The following is a 26,138-nucleotide window of genomic DNA, read 5'->3' on the forward strand; positions in this document are numbered from 1 at the left end:
GTTAACTTGTGTATGAAACTTACTAAATATTATGTTCATTTAGTTAAAAAGCCTTGATTGTTTTATTTTATTGTATTTGTTTGTATAGTTAAACATTTTGAATCTTCATTTTTTATTAAAAAAAAAAAATACTTTTTACAACATACACATACACAGTGTAGTTTTGGGTCTACACTATAAATAGTTATTTTTATATTTTCTGATTTCATTTTAATTACAGTAATTATAGTATTACAGAAATTAATTCCAGTAATTTGTATTAGTAATTGAGTTTTTGTTTTTATTAGTTTTCTTTTAATGTCTATTTTTTTTATTTGAGTTTAAGTTATTTTAGTACCATTTCAGAATCAAGATAAACAAAAAGAAAAAAGATACATAAAATAAGTTAAAGGTTTTTATTTGTTTACATTTTATTTTATTTCTATTTATGTGTATTTTATTGCAAGTTTTTTTTAAATAACAATTATTATTATTATTATATAAATAACTGAAATAACTCTTTTATTTATATAATACTGCATGTATTAAATATAGCATTTTTTGCTATATTCTCTAGCTACACAAACAAGAGAATTGAGAGAAGCTCCTAAATGCATGCAGACCTCCTTGTGGTTCATTCATAATAGTGTTTTTAAGGTCGAACGACTTGCATCAAAAAAGGTGTTTTTTACTGATAAAGGGATTTATTCCACAGTAGGTGACCGAATGAGTGCACTTAAAAGCCGCCCGGCAGATTACTGCGCAGCCACACAGGCGTATTTAGAGACTGACTTGTAAAGAATAATCACTAAAGCAGATCCATTTAGAATTGATTTTGTTGATGTGTGATGGTTTTTTAGTTGTCTGAAGTGCTCAGAGAAAACTAGTCGTGCTTTCAGTAATAGACTCTTCTCAATGAATTACAGTATTAATGGGAGGGAGGGAGAAACAGACGTAGTGGCTGTTGTCTGGGTGGAACGGAGCCCATGTGTACTTGTTAGATTTGACAACAGTTGCAGTCATCCGAGGCATTGTATTCAGGGAAGGGAACCTCTGGGAAATGTAGGTTTAATTAGAGATCTGAAAAGTTATTTGTAGCACCTGGGTGGGGATATTGGAGTTGTTAGTGGGATGGTACAGTAGTGAAGCTCGTTAACAAAGCGCTGTAAGGGACGTTCACACTAACAGTGATTAAAGCGCTGCAGGTCAGCGGCTCCGTCGCTTTGGTTTCTACTCAATGACCGTATCCAACTCTTTCAGGTATTCGATCACTGTCTGTCCTCCCATCGGCAGTCAAAGCATTGCATCGCAAGCAAAATTGCAAAAAGCTGTTAAGACCTTTTAACGGAGAGTTTATTTTAAATGAATTATTTATCTAAACCCAACTGGCAGCTTTCTTGTTGGGGCCCGAGCAACGATGTTGTGACATTAAACTTTGCACATCATCATAAGAACTGGTGAAAATTTACATCTGATATGGTTTTCGGAAGTGGGCGTGGCAAAATGGCGTGATAGCGTCACGTATAATATAAATATTTCAACGAAGTGGCCCTCAAGCTACAGTTCACGTACATATACGAAACGTGGTACACAGATGTAACACCAATACCTACAAAAAAATCCGAAACCCAACAGGATGTCCGTTATTTTGAATTTCCTGTACGATTTTTGTGCAGTTTTTGCCATTTTCAGGCCTCGTACTTTAACGAACTTCTCCTACAGTTTTGATCGGATCCTCTTGAAATTTGGTGAGGGTCATCATAATGCCTTTGTGACGTTAAATTGTGAAGATCTTGCGTTTAGGTCAAGGGGTGTGTCCCTGGTGGCCTGACAAAGTTTGATGTTTCGCCATGAAACAGGAAGTTGCAGTAACTCAGGCAAGCAATGTCCGATCTCCCCCAAACTTCACACGTTGAATAAGTGTTCTGTCCTGAACACATTTACATGCCCATATTCAGTTATAGTCACAGCGCCACCTGCTTGCAATAGGAAGTGACATGGTTAACACTGTTACGGACTCCTAGCAACATATTAAAAAGTGTCGGCAAGTGTTAAATAGGTTAGCAACATGCTAGAAACCTGCTAAAACATGTAAGCAAAACTTAGCTAAGTGCTAAAGCATGCTATTAATGCAATGAAACAGGAAGTTACTGTAACTTAGGCATGCAGTGTCTGATCTACTCCAAACTTCACACGTTTGATAAGAGTCCTGTTCTGAACACTTCTACATGCCAATAATAGTTATAGTCATAGCGCCATCTACTGTCAACAGGAAGTGACATGTTTAACACTGTGATGCACTATTAGCAACACGCTAAAATAGGGCCCTTTCATCGCCGTTTGCAGCTTTAATTCCAGATTTTTTTTTCATATCAATGTTTGTGAATTAATTAAAATGTTGAACAATATGATGATTTTAATGTGTTCTTTATTTAGCCTTAAAAAAAAATAAAATAAAAATGTTTTATTATTATTCCATTTGACCTGAAAAAACATACTGCCTTTGACTCTGTGATATCCTTTCCTGTTATTTGTCACATGACATTTCAATTAGACCATGCTTTGGCTTTGATCTGACAGCTAAAGGTTTTTTCAAAAAATGAATCATATTTTAAAACAAAAATTGCTTTACTAAAAATTGTGAATAGTAAAATATTATGCTTTTGTTAATGTTTATATATTTTTATTTCATGCATATGTTTATATTATCTATCTATCTGTCTATCTGTAATTACGATCTCAAATAACTGTTTTCTATTTGAATATTTTTAAAAATGTAATTTATTCCTATGATGCAGCGCTGAATTTATTCATTACTCCAGTCTTCAGTGTCACATGACCCGTCAGAAATCATTCAAATATCTGATTTCTTATTATTATCAATATTAAAAAAATAGTTGTACTGCTTCATATTTTTGTGGAAACCCTGATTTTCTCTCAGGAGTCTTTGAGGAATAGTCTGTGTATTGCTTGCGGAGGCAGCGTTTTCCAGGTTTCAGACACGGCTACGGTGTGAATCTGGAGTGTAGTGTACTAAAAATGTGAATTATGAAATTGAATCACGACCCTCATGAATATTATGATGAAGGATGTGTCAGTACGTGTGTGTCCTTTCTGTCACCTCGTGTCTGTCCTCATTGCTGATGTGTTTGTGTGCGATTGTGACCCAGCCTCACTCCCACATTATGTATCCAGTCAGCATAGCCTTAGCCCGCGGAGAGAGAGACAGAGAGAGAGAGAGAGATGCTGTCATGTAAGGACTCTCTGACCTTAACAACTCCTGACAAACACCATTTCTCTTCCTTACCTCACTTCCTCTGCCTCTGTCTCTATTCCTTTATCTCTTTCTCTTTTTCTCTCTCTCGTTCTCTCTCTGTGGTTGACTGCCTCGCTCCATCTTTGTCATTCTCTTTCTTGCTCTGTGTCTTTCTTTCTCCTCACCGTGAGACCTTTCATAGGACTTGAATATTAGTAGCTGCGGTTCTGTTCGGCTCGCTGTGGAGAGAATCAGTATTTGACCTTGGAATTTCAAAGCGTTTCATCAGTGACGTCCACTGGAGCGAAACAGAATTAAGCAGCACTGTGAAAATCATGATTTTAATGTGTGCTTTATTTGGCCTTTGAGTTTTCAAACACAGCGTTATTTAATAATTTTTTTTTTTATAAATATAATAATTTTTAAGCATATTATTTTATTCAGTTTGACCTGAAAAAAATTGAATGACCTTGACTCTGAGATATAATTTACTTGCTGCATGACAACAAAATGTCGATTAGACCACGCTTTGAATAATTTTGTTAATAATAAAACAAAGGATTAATAAAATGTTAATATATAATTATTATTTTAAATATAATATTTTATTAATAATATATACTGATAAAAACATTATGAAATAATAAAAAAATATATATTTTAAATTGTAAATAGTAAAAAAGATTGATTAATTTTTTCCCCCCGAAAAATTTTAGCCTTTTAATAAAGCTTATTTTTCTTTATTTCAGTCTCCAGAGAGGCAACCTAAATACATATTTAACTTTCCGGCCCACAAATATATATCATGAATACCATATATCAAAATAATTATTATATTTTAATTTCAGTTGTACATCATAGTAAAAATTCAATTTATGAGTCAAGAGTGTGTCAATTCCACCAAAAAAAAAATGAAACACACAACAAATATATGTCTTCACTTATACCTGTAATAATATTCGATGTTTCTCATCTGTGCAGTTCGTGTGTGTGTGTGTGGTGAAGTGGACTGTTTGTGTCCAGTAGGGGGCAGAGCAGCTTGCTGCTTTGTTTCTCACAGCGTCTCTGCTGTGGACTCTCGTGCTGGAGCACATTATTTTGAATTATTTTCAGCTGAATTTTTAATAATCTCTTGTAATTGAGTTATACCTGGTACTGAATTAAAGATGTAAATCAGAATGTCTAGCTCTAAAACTGTCTTTATTTCTCTCTTCTCATTTCAGTGAACAAAGCTTTAGTGACAGGACTAAACATTTACTGTACTGCCAAAGCATATGGAGTATGTATACATTAGAGCAGAAATAGAGATGAAATGAAATAAACAGAGTGCAGTATGGATAAATTTGGATAGGCCTCCTTAAAATTATTTCTAAAGACGTTCTTTGGTGATTTATGTTTTTTAATGGAGTCTCTTATGGTCATCAAGGCTGTATTTATTTGATAATAAAAAGCAGAATATGATGATAAAATACAAAAAAAATGGGAAAAAAAACAGTAATATTATTGCAATTTCTAATGTGGATTTCCTATTTTAATATACTTTAAAATATAATTTATTTTTGTGATGCAGCGCTGAATTTTCAGCATCATTACTCCAGTCTTCAGTGTCACATGATTCTTCAGAAATCATATTAATATACTGATATATCATCGGTGTTGAAACTGTTGTGCTGCTTCATATTTTTTTTGGAACCCGTGATGCTTTTTTCCTTTTATTCTCTCAATAAAAAGCTAAAAAGAACGCCATTTATTCAAAATAGAAATCTTTTCTAACAATATAAGTCTTTACTAACACTTTTAATCCATTTAACACATCCTTGCTGAATAAAAGTATTAATTTAAAAAAAAAAAACAATAATAATTACTGACCCCAAACCTTTGAATAGCAGTGTATATTGTATATACAGTTATTGTAAATAGCAATAATATTTCACAAAATTGCATTTTTTTCTATATTTTTGATCAAATAAATGCAGCCTCGGTGAACATAAGAAAAATCATACTGATCCCAAACTTTTGAAAGGCTCTGTATATGTTAAGGATTTATGTATTGTGAACATCATTGAAGTGATTCAGTTTAATTTTATTTAGTTTAATTTTTGAATATGCCTGAGCAAAAGAATTTGTGCCAATGGCCCTAAAAAACTACAATTATAAATGATAAAAGCAGAAATACATTTTCTGAATACATGTAGTTATTCCTTTAAATACTGTTTCTAAAGATGTTCTTTTGTCTTTCTCTTTCAGCATTGTAATGATTTGTTTTTGTAATTGAATGTCTGCATCACAACACTCGATTAGGCATTCAATTTTCTAAGAGAGCAATTTACTGTTGGCTGTTTGAGCTCACATAATGTCCGTAAATGACAGAGAGTGTGTGTTTGAGAGCTCTGTGCCGCTGACCCACTCGTGTTATTCATAAGCACACAGCCCGCAGGTGCAGTTTGTCATCATGCGCTGATGTTTATTTGTTGCTTTGTTTGTCTGTGTGTTATTTTGAAGGATCTTGAGCAGATGAAGCAGCACACAGAGGATGCTGGGAAACGGGTACATGTTATCTTCCTCGCAGAACGCTTACTTAGAGCTTCTCGCCTTTAGACGTGTGTGTGTGTGTGTGTGTGCCATGTTTCACCTCTCGTCTTGAACTGGAAGCTGAGTAAATCTCCTGGAAGACAGTGTGTCTGTGTGTCAGGATGGGCGGCAGGATGGATATGTTGCGGATCGACTGGGTTTCTCGATCAGGCTAATATGATTTTGTCAATAGCCTCTCAGAAGAGAGCAAACTTCAGAAAGTGTCATTGATTGGACGCTGTCTGATCTGCACAGTCTAGTGCCTCGTATTTCACAGACATCCAGAGGATTTAAGGTCTTCTGTGCCTTTCTGATAGAGTTATCGCCGGTTGTGGGATTAAATGGATGGAACTGGCTATAACTCTTAGTCTTGTGTAGTACCAGACTTTTGAACCTCACACATAGACTAGAAGAGACTATCTGACATACATTTATTTTATTTTATTTTATTTTATTTTATTTTATTTTATTTTATTTTATTTTATTTTTGTTGATGGGTCTACTATTACTTAGAAAATTACATTATTATTTTTAGTATATTTTAGTTTTATTTTTTAAGTTATGTCAATTTTTATTATTAAATTAGGTATATTTGTAATCATTATTTTTTAATAAAAATACAAATTTATCAATTTGTGATTACTTTGAACTTTGTGATAAACATTATTATTATATTAGTATTTTTAGTTATTTATCCATTAAAATGTATATATTGTAAATATTAATAATACCTAATAAATATTAAATACAGTATACATATTTTTGAAAATATAAGTAATGTATCAAATCTATCAAATTTACATTACTTTGAAAATTGTCATAAGAAACATTATTTTCAATATAAATTTATTTTTAAGGATATAGTATTCAGACACAATTAAAAAAAAAAAAATAAACAAAAAACACAAATTAGAGTGAAAATGTTTGTGTACCAGAATACCAAAAGTAATAAATACCAATTATTTCACTGACATAAATTGCTCTGTCTAATATATGTATACAAATGTAGATTTTTATTCTTAAAATTATATAATAATAATTCCTTTTTCTTAAAAAAAAAATGCATTACTTTGAACATTGTCATAAATTGTTTTATTATTTTAGGTTTTTGTCATAAAATTGTCATAACAAACATTATTTAAAATATATATTTTTTTAAAGAATTTATTTTTAAGGATATACCATTCAGACACAATAAACAAAAAAAAGCAAAAAACACAAACTAGCATAAAAATACTTGTGAACAGATTACTAAAAGTAATAAATACCGTTTATTTCTCAGACACAAGTTCTGCACTGTCTAATTCTATCTAATTGTTCTCTAATTCACATGCTACTAACAAGCATCTTTCAAAGTTTTGATGTCACTAACTTTGCAAACTTTAGCAAGTGATCAGTGCTGATCTGGTCAACCTGGTACATTGTAGACATAAATTGATTTCCTTTTGGACGGATAGTAAAACCAGTGTGCCCTTATTCTTGAAAATTGTGTAAAGCCAGCCGATCAGATTAGAGTTTGCCAGACTGAGAAAAAGCTTGTCTAAATGACAGGAATTTAAGGATGTTGTTGAGCAGAATTGCATGGTTTCAGGAGTTGAGCAGATCCCCTGATTTGCCGTACTTCAGTGCACATTGAGATCTTGTTGGCCAGATTAAACTTTAGCATGCTTTGAAAGATGTGCCCTGCTGAAAAGAGCAGATAGTGGAATACTTGAACACTGGTTACAGACACTGAGCAGGCCTCCAAAAAAAGCTGGCCTTTTTGTTGAAGTTAGGGCCGGGAGATGAATTAAATCTCACTTCACTGACCCAGAGAAATAAGCCCTGTAAGTTCAGCACAGACTATATCGGACACACTCCGAATCGGGACGCTGTAGAGCACAACAGTAGGCTTCCGAAAGTACAAATGCCATTCATTTCCTCCATAGAGAAATTGATTTTTAACAATCATTTGTAAACATAGCAAGTTGTACCTGGCATGAGCTCTGAAGATGGTAAACAGTGATGTGCTTCTGTAGAAACAAGTCTGCATGATTTCAGCTGATATAAAGGTAATTTGTAATTAGTTTGGTTCCAAAACTCTAAAAATAGTTTGAAACGCTTATGGAGAAAACAAATCAGCACAAAGTCTGCTGGGAAAGTGTGGAGTCACTGCTGTGTGCACACTATTGTGAGTTTGACGTGGTGTCCCGTTCACTTCCGCAGGTCAGAAGGGTTCCAGGGTCGAGTGGTCATCTGCACAAGACCGAGGATGGAGACTGGGAGTGGAGTGATGACGAAATGGATGTGATAAGTGAGGAGGGGAAGGCTGCTGTCAATCACGGAAGGGTAAGTGTGGCCTGGATGTGAATCATCATTCTTAAAGGGATAGTTCATTCAAAAATTGTTTATTTATAAATATGTGACCCTGGAGCACAAAAGCAGCCTTAAGTCGCTGGGGTATATTTGTAGCAATAGCCAAAAATACATTGTATGGGTCAAAATTATTGATTTTTCTTTTATGCCAAAAATCATTAGGATATTAAGTAAAGATCATGTTCCATGAAGATATTTTTGTTCCATGTTCCATGAAGATATTTTGAGATATTTTCCTACCGTAAATATATCAAAACCTAATTTTTGATTAGTAATATGCATTGCTTAGAGCTTCATTTGGACAATTTAAAGGCAATTTTCTCAGTATTTAGATTTTTTTGCAAGCAAGTGCCTTTTTTATGAACGAGTCACTGAATCATTGGCTCACTTGATTTGTTCAAACAGCTGATTCATTCAGAAACAAAGAAGGTGACTGTCTTTATGCAGATTCCAGATTTTCAAATAGTTGTATCTCGGACAAATATTGTCCGATCCTAACAAACCATACATCAATGGAAAGATTATTTATTCATTTCAACTTCGAGCATTTGACCCTTATGACTGGTTTTGTGGTCCATGGTCACATAAATGTATAATATGTATTATATGTTTAATTATAAATTGTTGTTTATTATAAACTTTATATTCCACACCTTCTGAAGTCATACAATATTTTTGTGTGAAGAACAGACTGAAATTAAACATTGACTCATTACAATGATTATTTATAAAACAATATATGTAAAACTATTTTTCTCAAATATTTAGATATTATTAACATTATGTTCTACACCTTCTGAAGTCATACAATATTATGTGTGTGTATATATATGTGTGTGTGTGTGTGTGTGTGTGCAGAGAAAGAGGGAGAGAAATGTATTTATTCAGAAATAATTATATATTATTTACTTTATATTCCACACCTTCTGAAGTCATATACAGTATTTTTGTGATGAACAGACTGAACTTAAACTAATTAATTAAATAGTTTATTTCTAAAAAAGTATTATAAAAATGTATTCATTTATATATTATTTACTTTATATTCCAGACCGTCTGAAGTTATATGCAGTTTTTTAACTGATTGATTAAAATGTTTATTCATTAAAAACTATACATTTATTTATAAATATTTTTATATTATTTACTTTATATTACACACCTTCTGAAATCATGCAATATTTTAGTGTGATAAACAGAATGAACTATATATACAGTTATATGTTTATATTATATATGTGTAATAAACAAACAGACTTTAAACTGATTCATTAACAAATAATTCTTTTGAGTGAATCAGTTTATCAGAATGATTTAAATAAGTCATGAATCAGACTCGCCGAATGATCCAGTAGCAGTGTTTAACAGTAGATAATTGACAATATTAAATTATGGTCTGTTTCTCGCACAGATTTATAATTTGTTTTCAGAAGATGTAATGCATTCAGTTGAAAAACTGCAAAATGTACACATTTTCACTAGTGGTCTCAGACTTTTGGACCTTGCTGTAAAAATTAAGCCTTCAGTATGTATCTGCATTTAACCTACATATGAGATTTGAACAACTGCACTTTCTCTGATGTAAAGCCGAGCAGCGCACCTCAAGCTCTCTTAATATTTTATCATAAATGCCCTGCCTGTATCATACAGGTGACGCACACCATTTGAATCAAAGCCGAGGGGCTTTTTTCTCTCAGAAATGTGGAATATATAATGCTAAAACGTCTCTGACAGGAAGGAACAATCAGAGCCCCCGAAGCGAAGCGTCCGCAAATCAGCGGCTGCTAATGAAGCTGGAGATGTTGTTCTTTGGTTTATTGTTTATTATGGAATGCAAATGAGCAAGTGCTGATTGCACTCCCACACAAATAGCTGCATCTGTCTGTAGTACTTTGTGTGAGAGCGAGAACATAATTGAATCCTGTCTCTTTATTCCTTTTGCAGTCACGCAGGGTCAAAGACGAAAACCAGCACGTAAGTTACAGTCATTCTGTCTTTTACCTTTCAGAACTTTGTGTTTTTTATTAGCTGTGTGGGGTCATGCATGGCTGCTTTGAGTCTGTCAACATGAAATCAAAACTGACCCTCTTTACTTTACGTAATGCACGTTAACGGCTTAATGTGAATGATTCATCTGTGCAAGTACAGTAATGTTTGTCTTTCATCAAAACTTTTCGGCAGTACAGGCTGTTGCTTAATGTTGACCAGGAGACAAATAGATATTTAGTTATTGTTTTGGTGGTTGCAGCCTTTATAAAATCTTTCTGATATATAATTTACACTATTATTTTTATTAGAATAATAAAAGCGAGAATAAAAGATGTATTTTGAAGGAAGGACCTGGACAATATTTATAGACATGTATATCATAAAAACTTGTATGGACTCTTTGGTCCAGGCTCGACAACGACCAACTAGTAACCACCCAAAACAACCTAGAAATATACATAGCAGCGATCTTGTAACCATTCAAAACACCCTTGCAAATGCGTAGCAATGTCCTGGTAACCACCCCAAATACTCTAGTTAAACGCATAGCAACGCCCTGGTGACCATCAAAAAACCTTAGCAAACACATAGTAACAATCTCGTAACCACCCAAAACATTCTAGCAAATGCATAGCAACGTCCCGGTAACCACTCAAAACACTCTAGTAAAACACATGGCAACACGCTGGTAACCACCCAGCATATCCTACTAAAACACATAGCAACGCCCTGGTAACCACCCAAAACATTCTAGTAAAACACACGGCAATGCCCTGGTAACCACCAAAACACCCTACTAAAACACATAGCAACGCCCTGGTAACCACCCAAAATATTCTAGTAAAGCACATGGCAATGACCTGGTAACCACCCAAAACATTCTAGTAAAACACATGGCAATGCCCTGCTAACCACCAAAACACCCTAATAAAATGCATAGCAATGCCCTGGTAACCACCAAAACATTCAAGTAAAACACATGGCAACACCCTGGTAACCATCCAAAACATTCTAATAAAACACACAGCAATGCCCTGGTAACCACCAATACACCTTAATTAAATGTATACCAATGCCCTGGTAACCACCCAAAACATTCAAGTAAAACACATGGCAACACCCTGGTAACCACCCAAAACACCCTAATAAAATGCATAGCAACACCCTGGTAACCACCCAAAACATTCAAGTAAAACACATGGCAACACCCTGGTAACCACCCAAAACACCCTAATAAAATGCATAGCAATGCCCTGGTAACCACCAAAACATTCAAGTAAAACACATGGCAACACCCTGGTAACCACCCAAAACATTCAAGTAAAACACATGGCACCACCTTGGTAACCACCCAAAACACTCTAGTAAAATGCATAGCAATGCCCTGGTTACCATCCAAAACACCTTAGCAACTGCATAGTAACAACCTCGTAACCACCCAAAACATTTATTAAAATACATAGCAACACCCTGGTAACCACCAAAACACTGTAGTAAAATGCATATCAATGCCCGGAAGGTCTGGAATTCACGGCAGCTTTCATTGGCCAAGGCCTGCCCATGAGGGCGTTTAACCGACGTGTCAAACAACCAATCACAGTTAATTTCGTTCAGCGGCACGTTTCGAGGCGTGGAAATGTCGCCACAATAACAGACCGGTGTGTAAAACTCTCTGGCATATTTAAAAGATTCTATGCAGCGAACTTTAAATAATTCACATACTTTTAAAAAAAAAACAGCATTTAGCTGATCCAGATAAGCGCTCGTCGTCACAGTTGTAAACACACCGGCTTTCTTCTGTCGTGAGGAGGTTTGGCGCCACAGTATCTCTGTTTCCAGACGGAACGTTAAAGAACGCCGACACACGCGTCTCACGGAACTCCTGTAGAATTCAACCAATCCGATGACGACTTTGACACTCCTGAAGTGTTTCCACTTTTGTGTCCCATATGCATCAGACGTTTAGCCAACAGTCCATGGCCGTCACTTCTGAGGCTGAGACTAATGCCCTGGTAACCACCAAAAGACCCTAGTTAAATGCGTAGCAATGCCCTGGCCACCAACCAAAACATTCTAGTAAAACACATGGCAATGCCCTGGTAACCACCAAAACACTCTAGTAAAATGCATAGCAATGCCCTGGTAACCACCCAAAACATTCAAGTAAAACACACGGCAACGCCCAAAACATCCTAGCAGCCAATGCCCAGGTAACCAAAAAAACCACCTAGCAATTGCATAGCAATGTGTCAGTATGATTTAAAAAATATATATTTTTATTCAGCAAAGATGCATTACATTGATCAAAAGTGACATTAAGGGCATTTGTAATACTACAAAAAAATTTATGTTTCAAATTAATACTGTTCTTTCACAATATTATGCTTTATACTTTATTTTCGATCAAATAAATGCAGCCTTGATGAGACTTCTTTCAAAAACATTGAAAATCTTTTTAAAAAGCAGAAGTGTATATGATATTACAGAAGGAAAATAGGTCATAATTCCTATTTCATGTTGTCTTTCGATTTGTGCTACAGCTGAAATCCTAGTAAACTGTAAATGCTGTAAATATGATCTCAGACACAGGGGGCTTGACTGACTGTGTTTGGCTGTGAATAGATTTAATTAACGACTGAAGTATCGTTTGATCATTTAATTTAGAGTATCGAGGGATTGCGCTGTTTGCCTAATAAACTGCGTATTAAATAATTAACAAGCATGGCCTATTCGACCGCATTGGACAAATAGCAATTAAGCAGCACAAACACAGATCTTATTTCCTACTGTTTGTGTGCACATAGCCATGTTCCACTCATGTTTTCTCCCATTGGATTACCAAATGACTTTTAGCTCAGCCTTTGAGCTTATAGAAAACCCATTTCCCCAGCCGCTGCAGAAGTGTCCTTGGAGGGAATGAAAAGAAACAGTCAGGGGTGGAGACATGTCTTTCTGTACCTTCCTTTGCTCTTAAGCACTCCATTTTTTTCTCTGCAGGGTGAAGTGAACGCTAACAGTCTCCCGCTAGAGAACCTGTCCATTCAGCATCCCCAGGTGAGGCCCGGCCGGCGCTGACAGTGTTGCTGTGATTTGTCTTGATTCAGTGGCCCTGATGCTCTGTGCTGTGAGGCAGCTGGTCTCTGGGCGGTCTGGACACGACCCTGGGGGCCGAATGGCCTTGAGGGAGCCTATTCAACTTAATATTTCAAATAAAGAGTGAGAGTGGATGCCTGCTGCAGCATCTGGAAAAGAGTCTCTGATCCAAAACCTAGTGAGCTGCCTGCATAGGAAGCATTTTAATGCATCAGAGCTGCATTTCGGACACAAAGGGCCTCATTTATCAATCTAACGTAGAAATGAGCGCAGATCCATGTGCACAAATCAACTTATGACAGAGTTCACGTGTGATTCATGAAACATTCGTATGCCACCAAACTCATCATTAAAATGATCACACGTTGATAAATGTGGCAGATGAAAACAATCGTCATTTGAATATCACGCCCCTTAAAAACACCCCGGTTTAGAAGCCTCGCCCCTAGAGTTTACGACACGGAAAAACGAAACCCAGCCAACCCAGCCTAAAACAATTAGGCTACATTAATTTTTGTAATATATTTAAATAATGGTAAATATAAACAGGCTATTTAGTTCCCCTCACTCCACAACAATTTTAAATTTAACAGTATTCAGAACAAGAATGAAAAATAAGTAGTTATAAAATTATATATTAAACTATAAAATAAAACACAAATTAGGCTATATGGCATTCATTAAAAACAGCATACAAATGTCAAGCAAGACTATAACTGCATTGGGCTCACAAGCCATGTTCTAATATCCGTGTAAAATCCTTCACATGCACAAAAATGTTTTTTGAGCGCTGCATGCTGATTTTACAGCGGACCTAAAATAAACAGTGTAATTTTATGTTTGGTTGACTGCATTTTAGTCGGATGATGAATGCCTGAAATTTCAGGCAACACTAGAACTAATGTTGTGTGTGTGGAGGTGAGGTGCCTGTGGGATCAGATGGATTAAATCAAATAAAGATATAAAGAAAATAAATAAAATGCATAAAGAGGTTCACAAAAATGAACGTAGCCTATACTTGTTGCACAATGTTCTTTTTCCCCTTTTATTAATCTGTTAAGTATTTTATAGCCTATTATTTTGTGCTATCCTATTTATTTTATTCCTTTTATAGATTGTTTTTCTCCTTTTGCAGAAGCGCTGCAGGTGCATGATGCAACGATTGAATCCTTATGGTCTGTGGTTTACGCTGCTGATTGCGCATATAAATCTAAAGACCTGTATATATATATATATATATATATATATATATATATATATATATATATATATATATATATATACAAAAAAAAAGACATTCTAATCTTACTGGTTAACGATTGACTAATGAGCTTCGTTTGACAGCCACGAAAATAAACATGAACAAAATGCTGTCATTCTACATTTCTCCACCATATTTACTATGCTGTGAGCGAGTTCAGGTAACTCAAAAACTTGCATACACAAGCTGAGACCAGACATGAGATATAATCGTAGCCACCGCCCATGTGCATATTGATAAATTCCAAGTTTTGCGTTGAAATGACAGTACGTCCAATTTTCTGTAGTACGTTCGTTCCATAAATGAGGCCCAAAGACTCTAGCTTCTTTCAGTTGCATTTATCCTTTGTGAAGAAGGCACTATTATACCGGAGCATTGCTATACTATTATATTTTTATTAATATTTTAAATCAGCTTTTAGTTTTTCAGTTTTCGTTTTAATTTTGTTTAAATTCTAGGAATTTTTAAAGTGTTTTTTTTTTCCCTTCTCATTTTTCTAATTGTTTGTTGTTTTTTTAAACATTACTGTTTAGGTTTAATTTATTTTTAGTTCAGTTTTAGTTTTTATTAATTTACAGTTAGTTATTATAGTTCTTCAACTTTTAAGTTCTAGTTTAATTTTAGTTATTGATTAATATAACCCTGATGCATTGTTATAAAAATGTTGAGCAAAGAAACAGAAATTTTATATATATGTGTGTGTGTGTGTGTGTGTGTGTGTGTGTGTGTGTGTGTGTTTGTGTATATATGTATATAGACCATCATAATTTAAGCATCAATAAATAAAATAAATAGCTTAGTTTATTAAAATAAAAAAATGCACCAATATTAAACTTTTGTTATGGCTAATAACCAATATATGGGTGATATTAAAAAATACAAATTAAAATTTAAATACTATTTAGCCTGAGTGAATGAAAAAATGTAGCCTGGTAATACCAAACTCTGCTACTTCTCTTTGCTTCGTAGACAGAAACAAACTGAAACTGAGCGAAGTACGAAGTCCGACGTAGTCAGGCTAGAAAAAATGTAATGGGATTTTATTTGTATTATTTTTTTTATTTATATATATTGTGCTCTATTATCCATCATTTATTTCTTCATTAAATTAAATCTAATATCTTTATTTAGATTTTTTTTTTTCAATTTTAGTAATTTTAGTACTTTATATTAGATTTCAGTAACTTGCCAAAGTATTTAGCTTTTTTAAGTTATAAGTTTTTCATCTAATATTTATATTTCCGTATATTTTAATTAATGAAAACTTTTTATTATTATTATTTTTTTTATAGTCGATAAAACACCACTGATTTTTAGTGAGCATTAAAGGGCTTCAAAGGTAATCTAAGTTTAAAAATAAAGGCATGCGAAATTCAATATCCAGTACTGGCCAATATAAATATCCATTATCAGCTGTTATATTAAAATAAATGAAAAGATTTGTAATTTTGACTGATGACATATGGTACGGTATCAATATTTTGTGGATTCCTAATTAAAATGGACTGTTTTACCAAAAAATGTGTTTATGTACTTACATGCTAATTAGAGTTTGACACTGTTAGCTTCAGTATTTTTCTGCCTTGGTTCAGTCATAATATGGGTTGACTAGATTAATTTCGCTTCACGTCTCCAGTGAAACCCTGATTTCCTCAAGACCGTAAGCAGCAGCGCGTGCTGTGTAAAGATCTTTTAACCTCAACATCTAGAACACTTCTGCAAAAGCAAGCAACTTACCATCATGTTGTGTGTTTGTGTTCAGGTTCAACCGTTGGAGAAACCCTCGAGCGCTCAGGGAGCGGTGAACATGGTCCTGAGGTTAAGGTGAGCGTCCTCATTGCCGTTTCTGTTTTTTTCCATCCCTCTTCATGCTACATTCATCTGGAAAGAATGGCATGTCGCTGTCTAAAGTGGCCAGGTAGTACAGTGTGTGTGTGTGTGTGGTGCTGGAAGAAGAGTGTGTCTCTTTTTAAAAGATCTCTTTCACTCCGTCTCTCGCCTCATGTTGAAGTACATCATGTTAATGCATTTTCTCAGTCGCCCTGGGTTAGCGTGGGAAGAGGTCCTTTAACCCTGACCTCGTGTTTGCATTCTCCTGCCTGAATTTTCATTTGAGCCCATGCAGAAGACAGACCACAATCTGTTCTCAGATCACGTCTAAGGCCAGAAAAGCTGAAGCGAGTGCTTGACAAAACCAGTGTGTTGTCTCATTTAAAATTGGCAGAAAATAGAAACTTCTGCCAGCTTGCATTGTGGAGCTGTTTATCGATTAAGGAAAAACGTAGGCCAGGACTTGAGTTTATTCTTCAGTTGTTGATTGCAATCCAAAAAAACCAAGATAGTCTCCCTTCATTTTAACCAATAAGACATGGATTGCAGCTTGTACAACTTTATTAGTTCATTTGAGGCAGTTTTTGGCGTTACTTTAATGGCAAATGTCAATTAAGAAAACTCTTTATGCATTGTGTGGCCTTCGTGAGCATCAGTGCGTTTTCACTTTTTGTAATAGTTATGCACGAGTCCCTCAATTGTCCTCAGTGTTAAATGCTGGAAAACCAAAGAATGTGCAGGGTCTGCTCAGGACAAACAAGGGACTCATGAAGAACTATCACAAAATATAAAAACAGTCGTGGATCATCCAGGAAAAGACACATGGTATTAAGATTCAAGGGTATGTAAACATTACAGTACTAAAAAAAAAATAAATCCAGTTATTATTTTGTCTTGTGGAGTAAACTGTATGTAAACATCTGTTATGTGAAATAGCTTATTCAGGACAGTACTAAATAAAAAATAACATGCAATTTTCATGTCCCCTCATTTTGTTTCAAATATTAACATTTTGCACATTCTGCAAAGGGTATGTAAATTTATGAGCACTACTTTGTGTGTGTGTGTGTGTGTGTGTGTGTGTGTGTGTATATATATATATGTTTTAATGATGCTTTTAGTTACCAGTAAGAATGCAGTACTCTGTTCATCACATTAACCTATTAAATCTAGCAGAACTCGGGTTTCTCCCACAGAATCAGCACAGAAAAAAGGTCTACAGGTTGTACAGTTCACCAGCATGTTCACAACTGATCATTGCACTGAAATCTTTCTGTCTTTCAACCAATTATCCTCAACAGCCTCAGTTTGGAATGACAGAGAAAATGAAGCGTGTGAAGAGGCTTTTTCAATTTTCTGCATTGAAACTTCTAGTCAACATTGATTCTGTGCCAAAAACGGACATCTAATCAAGCTGCACAGACAGCTGAGTTTGAACCCTCATCGCAGAGAGAGAGAGAGAGAGAGGAAGCCTATGTAAAGAGATGCAGGAAAACAGAGACGAAAGGCTTTAATTAACTCTGCAAATAGTTCTTGACGTAAATACACGCAAGTGAATCAATGAACGCGCCGTTATCGAGGCCGATCGGTAAAGCCGTATGCAAACGTTCTTTTATGAACCTGTCCAAAGCGGAGTTTGACCCAGGATGATCTGAATAATTGGCTCGATTATGAAATGGATTTCGGTTGGGTCTTTGTTTGGCTGTGTGAAAAGGTTGGACCTGAGTAACGCTTGACTAAATCTACAGATTCAGTGCAGTGGAAATGTTGGCGCTTGATACCATCTAAATCGGCAGAATAAAGGAATAGTTCACCCAAAATAAAAATAATTAAAAAAAAAAATGGCAAGAGATTCACTCACCCTCAGGCCAACCAATATTTTGACGAGTTTATTTCTTCATCAGATTTGTATAAATTTATCATTATATCATTTGCTCACCAGTGGATACTCTGCAGTGAATGGGTGCCGTCAGAATGAGAGTCCAAACAGCTGATAAAAACATCACAAATCCATCATTTAAAAATTTTTTTTTTTTTTACTTTAAACAGTCACTTCTGGCTATAATGCTATTTCTCTATCTATAATATTGCTTTCACAAGTGGAAAAAAGTCAAAAAATGTGCAGATCACGCACTGTTTAAAATCGAAAACAGTCTAAAACAGCTCTAAACAAATATGCCAGCAGATTTTGATGTGAGAGGACTGATGGACTGGAGTGGTGTGGGATACTTGTGGATTAATGTGTGGTTTTTATCAGCTGTTTGGACTCTCATTTGGACGGCACCCATTCACTGCAGAGGATCCATTGCTGAGTAAGTGATGTAATGCTACATTTCTCCAAATCTGTTGCGATGATTAGACGAACTCATCTACATCTTGGATGGCCTGAGGGTCAGTACATTTTCAGCAAATTTTGATTGTTGGGTGAACTATTTCTTTATGGTGAAGTATGAAAGTGCTGAATTACTAGCTGGCCGATCACAGTGGTGTCTTGTTTAGCAAGGAAAGTTATTACCTTATTTTCCTGATATTTAGATTTTTTTTCAAATTGAAACGCAGTGTGAAATCTCTGGTTCTCATCATGAGGTGTACAGAGGCATGAGTCTATAAATCTGGGGCTTATTGGGATTCAGTTGGCAGAACGAAAAATGTGTGTGTTTGATAAGATAATAAGTGATGTGTGGAGTGGCTTGGAGAGAAGGGTGAGAGCGAGTGAGGAATTCTCTAGAGAGAGCATGTATTTCTAGATATTGCTCTGAATTTAGATCCTCTTCATTTCTCTTTAGTGTCATATGAGTAAACGCCAGTGAGAAAGACGAAACCTGTGCAAGCAAATACTTATTAAAAAAACCCACATTGTTCTGTCTCTAAATCCTGATTGGATGAGCTGCTTTCACCTGTGATGCACACTCTGTATTAAAGTTGCTCTGTTGCTTGGAAACCATAAACAGAGCTGCATTAATTTCATTAATGAAATCAGTGATGAATGTTTAATGACAACATTTGCTTTTGTTAATTTTGAGAATGATCTGTTGAATAAAAATATAGATATATGTTTAAAATAATATACTTGTTTACATACAAAAGTTTTTTTTTAATACTTTTATTTTGCAAAGATACTTAAATTGATCAAAAAGGACAGAAAGTACTTTTAAATTGTTACATGCATTAAATCAACATATCAAAAAAACTTAAAAATAATCATTCAACACTAAAAAAAATGTTTTCAACATTGATAATAATAAGAAATGTTTCCTGAGCAGCAAATCAGCATACAAGAAACACTTAAAAATGAACAAATGACACAAAAAAACAGATTAAAAATGCTGAAAATTCAGCTTTGCATCACAGGAATAAATTACATTTGAAAATATATTCAAATAAAAAACAGTTATATTTCACAATATTTCTGGTTGACTGTATTTTTAATTAAATAATTGCAGCCTTGGTGAGAATAAGAGACTTCTTGCCAATCCTAACCATTTGAATAATAGTGTATAGCAAAATCTTAGAAAATTTGGTCAGTTTTTGGTATGTTACAGTTTGATGTGTGTTTGTTATTTTCTACATTTGTTGCCATTTTTCTTCAGAGTAAAGTGGACAGAAATGAAATTAATCTTACATGAAATAGTAACGTACTGTAATTTAAAGGATGCATACAGCAATTTTTTCACAGTTAAAGAGATAGTTCACTATATATACATATATATATATATATATATATATATATATACACACACACACACACACACACACACACACACACACACACACACACACACACACACACACATTTCATATATGTTTGTAATGACATGATGGTGAGGGGTCGAACTCACAAAATAAAGTATTAAATAAACAAACCCTCGAGGAAAATTCCATTTTTTTTAACCTTGGTAAACTGCAGTGAACTGCCTCTTATGGCTTTTTGCTTTATTACAGTAGCACACCTTTTAAAACAGAGATTAGAATGGACAATATTGTGTTTTTGATTTGCTTTTGCATTCATGTTCATATATTATTGTTATAAACGAGCCCCAAAGACTCATTTTCTCTCGCATTCTCATTTGAGATAATGCGGTAGAGTTTGTCTGAGAAAGTTTCTCGGCACAGAAGCTGGTCTCGCTCCCGTGTGTGTAATAGGGTCTGGGATGATGTGATAACAGCATCTGCTGGCTCCTCCCAACACTTCATTATAGAGCACAAAACACACACACACTTCCATATGTTCTCTAGACCCCCTATCCAGTGCACAAAGCCCTTGCTCTCTAGAACCAGGCCAAGTGGAGCGAGAGCTCAAGGGAGGTGTAATTATTCTAACCTTGACATGTAAATGAATGCTTAAGTCCAGCATTACTCTCTGTTCCTGCTGCTTGACTCTCAGTCCAGACTCTTAGTTTTACTCTGAGAGAACACAAGACCGGATTTAACCATCCCGAGTGTCTTGATTTTGAAAAAAAAAAACATTGGATACTGCATCAATATTAGAGGTTATTTAAGGTTTGCAGATCTATCTATCTATCTATCTATCTATCTATCTATCTATCTATCTATCTATCTATCTATCTATCTATCTATCTATCTATCTATCTATCTATCTATCTATCTATCTATCTATCTATCTATCAATCTATCTATCTATCTATCTGTCTGTCTGTCTGTCTGTCTGTCTGTCTGTCTGTCTGTCTGTCTGTCTATCATTCTATCTACCCTTCTATCTATCCTTCTATCTATCTATCATTCTATCGTTCTATCTATCATTCTATCTATACCTAAAATTATACTTATGAATTTATCATATTCATTTTATTGCTGCGTCTTTGCTTTCAAATTCTAATTGTAATTCTGTTTTCTTTTTGTTGGTTTAATTAAAATTGAGTATTTGATTTGGAAATTAAAAGGTATTATACGGTGTGTCACCATTTCAGGAATTGTAATACAGTATATTGATACAACAAAACAACTAACAAACAACTTTGTTGAGAAACATACTCTTTTATGTAAAGTTAAATGTTATTATAAATATTATCAAATTAAATTAACGTTATGTACAGCAGCCTTCAAGTGTTTCTCAATTACGTAAACAGTCAGTGATCAGCGATGAAGAACAAAGAAAGTGAGTGATTGTCTCTTTTTTGTTGTCAGTACTGTTGTTGAATTAATATTAATAACTAAAAAGACAGCAGCAGATCTGTTTGAATTCATTTACACTGCAGGGTCTAATGCTGAGATGCAGTATTTGAAAATCATATTTTAATATTGTCTGCTAAGATGGCCATTTCATGTGTTCAAACAAGATCAATTCATTACTTCATACTTCCGATAGTGTAGAAAGATGACTACATTTCATTTTTGTGTTTATTTTAGTATTGTCTACAACTTCCATATCGATTTCTCTTATGCATTTTTCTGTAAGACTTAACTTACTGAGACTTAACTGCAGCTAATGTCCACTTACTCGCAGTGGACACGTTTTGGTTTTATTCTCTAGTTAGAATAATTGTGAGTGATTGACTCTCTCTTTGTAAGCTGTAGTGGATCTGAGCTAATGGCACCAGAGGAACGCTGAAGCTCATATGTGTAGTCTTCACACGTGTTTAATCAGCTGGTGTTGTTATCCGACCTGCTGGCTGTGAAGGCATTTCTACCGTCGCTCTGGCTCAGATCACGCTCAATGGTTTTAGCTCAGTCCTGTCAGCTCCCATTACCCAACAATGAGGCGTTTGGTCGATCATCTCTGACAGCCTTTATGCCGGAATATGATACGGATTTGTCCCTGCCTCACGACTTCGCAGGAGTCTTACTCAAAGCTCTTTACGCGCCACTAGTGTGTAAAGAAGCTCCAGAAGCGGGAGGCTGCGTTCGATTTGATGCTCTGCGCTCAGGCCTCTTTATGGAGGGTGAATTACATTTAGCTGCGTTTCACAGTTGTGAATTCAGCGGGTTAAATTGTGTTTTTTCGACAGGCAGTCTGGTCCTGCACTCTTAAAGCGCTTTCATGACTCGCATCAGGGCTTCATTGTAAATAGCATATAGCATATGTATTTATTAGAGTTGTCAATTTAACATTTTAATTAAGCTAATTACTTATGGAATTGGAAACAAATAATGTGTTAAAATAATGTAATACTTTTGACTGGTGATGAACAACTCACTGTGTAGCCTATAGAATTCAGTTATATGCCCCTAAAATTCTCTTAAATGCCCTGTATGAGTTTTGCCTTATATTTATGTCATATGATATAGTTAAGCAATATCACACGAGCAACAAGTGCAATATCACAGGAGTGTTGTTTGTGTCCCGAATAGCCAAGTGCCAAAATAATAGGCCTATTGATTTTATACAAGTTCAATAAATAATATTGTGTTATATTTTTAGAGACAATATTGTGTGTTTTTTTACACAATTTTGCCAAGGTAAATATCACCTATAAAGCCACAGCAGAACTTCTGTGTGTCTCTGAGCAACACGCATCGGTGATTCATTTCTGAATGAATCCTTTGAGCGAATCGGGTGAACCAGTGATTCGATGGCCAATTTATAAAGCAAGTCATCTACTTCATTCCTGAATAAATTAGTCATTTGAATGAATCGAGTGAGTGAATGACTCATTGACCCAATCTTTAATCAAGACATTTATCACCACCTACTGGCAGTTTTAGTTTCATTTCAGAGTATTATTTCATTTTAAAAAATAAGAATTTAATATTTCCATATTAATAAAAATCCCCAAACACATGAATACCCATTTAAAACCCTTTAATCTCATGGCATTATTTTTGCAATTGTAATTTCAGTGTAAATGCATTCATGCCACCTCTTAGCTGTCTTTAAATATATCTATGCAGCTATGCATCTATGCAACATATACATGCAGCTTCTGAAAAAGGAAATAAAATCTTGGCCATTGTATCTTAAAAGTTTATTTATAATAAATCTGTAATAAATTCTATTTTGAATCAAATAAAATGTTTCTTTCTAAAGCTACGTTTTGTAATGAATGTTTGATGCTTTTTTCATTGAACACAATAATGACTTTAAATTATTTTTGTAGCTAATTTTGATATTTTTGATATTAGATAATTTGTGATTCATTAGATAAATTAACCGGCACCTCGTGTAATTAACTAGATTCTTTGATTAATATAAAGATCAGAAGCACAGCATGGAAATACAAATCATTTGTAACATTATAAACGTATATAATACATTTGTATGGGCAAGGAAAGAATAATAAAAAGTGATCAGATGACTGAATAAAGAATGAGAAAATGTTAAAAGGTGTTCAGGAAACCTGTTTGGATACAGTTATTCTTATTTTATTTTCATTTGGTGACTACTGGTGCAGAAATTAAATTTCTGCATATACAATCTTACGAACAGTTGCATATACAATCCAAGAGTATTTAAGTTATGTTATGTACATAAATGTTAAGAAGTTTGGGATTTTTGTTTTTTTAATATCATCTAGCAGGTAAAAATTATGAGTCTGATCACTTAGAAAGTACTAGGGCACCTTCCATTATGCTTATCTTAGCAAAAAGGTTAAAAACCACAGGAATCAAAAATGCAGATTGATGCTGTAGAGATTGGGATGCATCAGTTTTGATCCAAAGCACACTTAATGCGCAATTTATTAGGAAATGTTTTACAGTCTGCCATGATTTGCATATTGCACACTCTGTTTTTTCCCGCACACTTGGACGTGTCTGTTTTAAAGTGATCTGTCTTTGTAATTTAGGGTCATCTTTAGCAAACTCAGCTTGAAACCTTTTGATTTGTGAGGCTACTATCCCATTTTTCAGACCAGACAAAACTGAACAGAGTGAAACCTCATTAGAGCAGGACTTTGAATTAAATTACCTCCCTCAATTAAAGTCCTACTCTCATTAGTTAGCAGCTCTTTAGAGGAAAATAAAGTGCACAGAGAGGAAAAAACGTAAATGGTTCTTAAGTTAATTGTAAACTTACTGTTCTTAAAGGTGCACTCAGTATTTTTTTCCTCATTAAAAAGTTTTGCAAATGAAAAATTAAGCGTGTTTTTGAATTATAATTTTTGTTAGATGTTGTGCACTCGCAAGACTTTAAGTCATGTCCAGGCAAATATTACTCACGCCGATTTCACAATCATCAGACTCAGACACTCATGGAATAGGTTAATCGTGGCTCTCAAACAAAAAATAAGTATTATGTTTTGCATTAAGAAAATTGAATTTTTGGCACCTTAAAGACAGCACACATTATACATCAAGAATCTTTTATGCATAATGCATTATAAAGACATTCATAAATGTACATTTTAATGCATTATATATTTTCATAAATAACTGTAACTAAAGATAAAATGCATTATAATTTTTTTCTGATTCCTTGTTACAACTGAAGTTAGTTGTGTGGCATGTTTTAATGCCTCATATTTCCTAATAAGTTACAATGAAAAGATACGTATTATTATATATTATAACTATGGTAACAATTACTCTTGAGATAATACAAATGCACTATAAGGCATAATTAAACTACTTTTATAATGCATTAGATATCAAGGTTTCAATTGGACTATTACCAAGCTATTTTTATTGTTACTTTTTGTGACAAACACACACAAAATCTCAATAATACATATTTTCATATATAATTAGAATTTTTATGCTTTAATGTTTAAATACTATTTTGTAGTTTTGTTTTATTTTTTGCACTGGTGATGGTAATGAGAATTGTGTTAAGATGTGCTTAATTGTCATGAAAATAATGTCAGAATGCATGCTATCATAAATGCATTTATTTGTTTAAGCCAAATTCCTTATTTTTCCTTGTGAATTTGGGGCTGAAATTAAACCCAGGAATGTTCTTGCCAGTTTTCTCGAAGCTCACCCTGTTTGTTTGGTTGTTAAGGCCTTTTGCACTCAAGTGGTTGTGGAGCTGACGTCTCCTGAGGGAAATGAGGGATATCAGATCAGTTAGATGAGAACCAGAGGCTCCCATGAGCAGAAAAGTGAGAAAACAGCAGCGGGGTGCTGATTTCCTCTGGCCACAGGGTGAAAATATCACCTCGAGCCAGCTGGAGACAAGTGTCAAGTATGAGGGCTTTCCATGCCTCGCAGCTCTCTCAGGATTGATTGCCTGGATAACAACGACAGGCCTTACAGGATGACTGAATTATATTATATTATATTATATTATATTATATTATATTATATTATATTATATTATATTATATTATATTATATTATTAAAAATGATATGTATTACTGTTTAATATTTAAAACTTGTTGCCATGAACAAACAATGAAAAATAATTCTAAAGCATATTAATCTTCACTTAATGTTAATTTCAACATTTACTCATACATGTTTAAAATCAAAAGTTGTACGTTAACATTAATTAATGGACCTGAGCAAACAGGAACTAACGTACTGCATGAACAGTTGTATTTTTTTTAACTAATGCTGACAGAGATCAATTCAATTCAATTTAATTCAAGTTTATTTGTATAGTGCTTTTCACAATACAAATAGTTGCAAAGCAGCTTTATGGAAAATTAAGTTTTTACAATATATTTAGTAGTTGCTTATCAGTGTTGACTGTACATATGGCAGAAATGTATGGAAAAATCAATTAAAGACATAATCAAACAGACGGTTAACATTATTAATTAAGCAATTTTTACATGTCGCAATCAAACTTATAGCAAAATGTGGTAGTTCTGTATGTTGTTTCAGGGTTAGCATCATCTGAGGTCCTCTGAGGGGTTGGCATCATCTCTTCTCAAGTGTTCTGGATCCAGTCTGGAGCTTGTGTA

General features: G+C 34.4%; 1 protein-coding gene across 1 annotated transcript in view; it reads left to right on the forward strand.

The window, feature by feature from the left end:
* Window positions 1-26,138, forward strand: part of LOC109055965 (STE20/SPS1-related proline-alanine-rich protein kinase-like) — a 66,787-nt gene that overhangs the window by 21,124 nt on the left and 19,525 nt on the right. Inside the window, exons 11-14 of the mRNA XM_042731845.1 lie at window positions 8,012-8,134; window positions 10,106-10,135; window positions 13,148-13,204; window positions 16,267-16,328. Coding sequence (XP_042587779.1) covers window positions 8,012-8,134; window positions 10,106-10,135; window positions 13,148-13,204; window positions 16,267-16,328 — 272 coding nt within the window. The remainder of the gene's footprint in view (window positions 1-8,011; window positions 8,135-10,105; window positions 10,136-13,147; window positions 13,205-16,266; window positions 16,329-26,138) is intronic.

Source organism: Cyprinus carpio, chromosome B9 (genome assembly GCF_018340385.1).
Source record: "Cyprinus carpio isolate SPL01 chromosome B9, ASM1834038v1, whole genome shotgun sequence".
NCBI lineage: Eukaryota > Metazoa > Chordata > Actinopteri > Cypriniformes > Cyprinidae > Cyprinus > Cyprinus carpio.